The 4,087-nt window shown below is 33.9% G+C and overlaps 1 protein-coding gene across 1 annotated transcript; it reads left to right on the top strand.

The window, feature by feature from the left end:
- Nucleotides 1-2,574: 2,574 nt before the first annotated feature.
- Nucleotides 2,575-3,051, top strand: LOC106875174 (uncharacterized). The gene has a single exon (XM_014923210.1). The coding sequence runs from the start codon at nucleotides 2,575-2,577 to the stop codon at nucleotides 3,049-3,051; it is 477 nt and encodes a 158-aa protein (XP_014778696.1).
- Nucleotides 3,052-4,087: the final 1,036 nt, after the last annotated feature.

The raw sequence follows: 4,087 nt of genomic DNA, 5'->3' as shown, positions 1-4,087 counted from the left end.
TGTCTTCTTTCCTCCCTGAGGGAAAGGAATATATATGATAATATTTATGACCATACCTAGCCATGAGCTGTCAACTCACTCTTGTCCTTTATTCAAAATAGACACAGTCTTCTAGTCTTAGATTTAATGGTTGATAGGGAGATAAATGAATTAGAAATGAATTATAATCCCTTACAACATTATGACCCCAATAGGCTTCATGTGATTCTTGGAAGTGTAGTCTATTTTTGGCTACAATAGTGACAACATGAATTTCTACCATCTTCTTGCTCTGTTAAAATATTTGAGAAAAATTATATCAATATGTCCTACTGGTTAAAATTCTATTTATTTATTTGTGCAGCTGAAGATGGCACTACATTTAAATTGATGTAATGATTGTCTTGTTCAATTAAATGGAGCCACTTGAAATGGTTGTACTACATCACTACTTGATATCCTTATTTTGATGTATATATATATTGTCAATTCAAAAAACAGAAAAAAAGAAAAACAAAAAACAAAACGTGTGGACATAACACAAGCAATGTATTAATATAATGCTTGGAGAAAGAAGAGTGTTGTTGTTTTGTTTTGAGCATAACTCTTCATTGGAAACAGGAAAAACAGGTAAGTCCAAATGGAAAGAAGAATGAAGGAGGAAAAGTCACCAACAGTCCACGTGTGGTTACATGTCCTCTAGTGACTGAAAGTAGAAAGAGAAAGTGAAAGTGCTTTCTGAGACAGAGGAGTGTGAAGATGGTTAGTATGTGTGTTTGCGTGATAGCATATGTATATACGGTAGTGTTTGTGTGTGTGGCAGTAATTATATGTGTGTGTGTGTGTGTGTGCATTTGGTGGTAACTGTGTGTGTGTGTGTCTGATAGCATGTGTATGTATGGTAGCATTTGTATGTGTGGTGTTAACTGTGTGTGTGTGTTTGTGTTTGTGCGAGTAGTCTGTGTATGTATGTGTATACACACATATACACATATATTTTATGGGCTTCTTTTAGTTGCTCTCTCAAAAGTCCACTTCCAAGGCTTTGGTTAACCTGATGCTATAATAGCATACACTTATCCAAGGTGCCATGTGGTTTGGAAGCAAACTTCTTGCCACACAGCCATGCCTGCACCTATATATTCAAATTATGTTTAGAAAGAGGCTTATAATGTAAACAGTATAAAATAGCATACTTAAATTGCATGTTGCTTAAATGTGGTTAAAAAATACTGTTTTCCAAAGGGATCTTTCTGAGATGAGCAGTTGCAGTACCTGATGTTTAAACGATGCAGATATGTTAAGTATGTGATATCAGTGAAAGAGAAAGATTCTTTCTATTTGGCTGTTTGTCCCACAAAGTGAAACTAAAACCAGACACCATCTCTCTGTTATTTTCTTTCTATGTCTCCTCTATTCTCTCTCCGCCTCTATGTTCTCTGTCTGTCTGCCTGTCTGTCTTTCTGTCATGCTACTTCAAAGAGATTCTGTCTCTTTGTCCTGCAAAGTGAGACTAAAACTAGACACCATCTAACTATGATTTTCTTTCTTCTCTATCTGTCTATTTTCCCTCACTTTCTTTCTCTCTCTCTTCCTTTCTCTCTTTCTCTCTCTTCCTTTCTCTTTTTCTCTCTCTCTTCCTTTCTCACCTTCTTTCTCTCTTTGTCTCTCTTTCTTTCTTTCTCTCTCTCTTTCCCTCACTAAAAGAACACACACACACACACACATAAATCTTTCCTAATCTTCTTCATAATTACAAAAATACAGATTGGATCTGTGAGCAAGCTATCCTGGCTCCCAAAAATGTTGCAGTATATAGCATTAATAACATGCTACTGAATAAGCTTCCAAGAGAAACATTCACTTATAATGCAGTTGACAGTGTTGTTGATGATCAGAATAGTGTTATCTACCTATCGAATTTTTTAATTCACTAGAACTGCCTGATACAGCTCCTGATTGTCTTCATCTGAAAAAAGGGACTCCTATTATGCTATTACATAATTTGTCTCAACCAAAATTATGCAATGGTACAAGATTAATTGTGCACAAACTTATGAGGAACTGCATTGAGGCAGATATTCTCATTGGCTGTGGTAACGGTGACACCGTCTTCATTCCTCAAATACCAGTTATACCATCTAATGTCTCATTCCAATTTAAATGATTACAGTTTCCTATCTGAGTTTCCTTTGCCATGAGCATTAATAAAAGTCAGAACCAAACACTATGTTGCTGGATTGCAACTTCAAGAACCATGCTTTTTACATAGCCAACTTTATGTCTGAGCATCATGTGTGGGAGCAAATGCAAATCTTTTTGCTTATGCACCCTGAAATAAAACCAAAACATTGCTTATAAAGAAATGTTCACTCTTAATGCAACATAAATACTTTAATAACTTAATTTCCCCTTACTATCATTACATTAAAAAATGGCTAAATTACCTATTTCATTGAACTGTATTACATAATTGCCATTACTGTATTGATAAATATAATAAAAGAATAAAACTCACTATTGTCATATAATAAACAAACAGAAGTTCATGTATGAAGTTCATCTCTTTTCTACTTCAATTATTATATGATATCGATGCTTTCAAGAGATCAGTCAGCTGAACTATTTGCAGAGCAGCTTTTGAAACTTGGTGAAGGGAGAGTTCCAACTGATGGAGAACAGTTTCTTACAGTCAATGCAATATATAATTCAATTGATTCCGTTGATAATTTGATGCATGAAACCTGTCCTAATCTTCTTCATAATTACATCAATACAGATTACATCAGTGACAGAGCTATCCTGGTTCCAGAAAATGTTCCTCTACATACCATTAATGATATGCTATTGAATAAAAATCCAGAAATCTTCACTTATAATGCAGTTGACAGTATTGTTGATGATCAGGATAGTGTCAACTACCCCATCGAATTCTTTAACTCACTACAACCATCAGATACAGCTCCTCATTATCTTCATATGAAAAAAGGGACTCCTATTATGCTATTACATATTTTGTCTCAACCAAAATTATGCAATGGTACAAGATTAATTGTACAAGAACTTCATTGACCCAAAATATCCTCCCTGTTTCTAGTAAAGACTTATGTACCCCAAAATAAAAAAAAAACATTGTTCATAAAGAAATATTGATCTTTTTTCTACTTCAATTATTACGTAGTTTCCTCTTCTAAAAATACACACATACATATAATAATACTTTTAATGTGACTTCCGATAAACTGTAAAAGCAATTACCCAATTAATGACAGGTTCTATTGCTAGTATATATATATATATGGATATATAATCAAATGAAGAATAACATACGATGGATAATTGTGAGCTTGTTGCAGCTGTTTCTTATGTAACTTTTTAATAGAAGAATGAGAAGATTACTCCATTACAAAAGACTAATCATCAGACAAGAAGTAATTTTACAAACAAAAGAATATCCCAAGAATACAGCAGAGATGTGGCTGAAGTCTGCTGAGGCCAACTATGAAATGGGAGAATGACTATGTTGGCCATTGAGGTTAAGGTTATAGTTCTTGAAAGTGTGTAATATATATAAGGTCAGCAACCCTGGTGGGGAAAGGAGTCAGCTAGACTAGTTCATAGGTAGACTGAAGTGGGGTGGAGGTGATACACACACACACACACACACACACGCACACATATATATAGTTCATATATCTGAAGGAGCACACTGTAGAATGAGCAGTAGTGTATTTTTTAGGAAATTACTTTTTATGACCAGTCAGAGAGTAACCATTAGGTTTTACATGTTATAGGCATGAAATCAATGGTCATTTTCTGACTAGACATAACAACTAACTTCCTAAATATATATATGCCTTATCTTCAAAACGTCTAGTTAGAATAGAGGCAGCTGATGAAGGAATAATTCCAAGTGGGTATCTGTTTTCCTATGTGTTCGTTCCGTCGTCTGTAGTTCATTTTTCTAACGTCCTGTACTCTGATATGCATCTATATACACATGTAGATGTAAGTATGTACATATATGTGTGTATACATGCATATATATTCTTTGTACTATATATATATATATATATATTTATATATATATATATATATATATATATAT

Source organism: Octopus bimaculoides, chromosome 3 (genome assembly GCF_001194135.2).
Source record: "Octopus bimaculoides isolate UCB-OBI-ISO-001 chromosome 3, ASM119413v2, whole genome shotgun sequence".
NCBI classification, from domain to species: Eukaryota; Metazoa; Mollusca; class Cephalopoda; order Octopoda; family Octopodidae; genus Octopus; species Octopus bimaculoides.
Note: the sequence above shows the minus strand (reverse complement) of the source record. Positions and strands in the feature narration are given on the sequence as shown.

What these genes read in the sequence shown, in the direction of transcription:
- LOC106875174 (XM_014923210.1), top strand. Translation starts at nt 2,575, where the DNA reads ATGCTTTCAAGAGATCAGTCAGCTGAACTATTTGCAGAGCAGCTTTTG.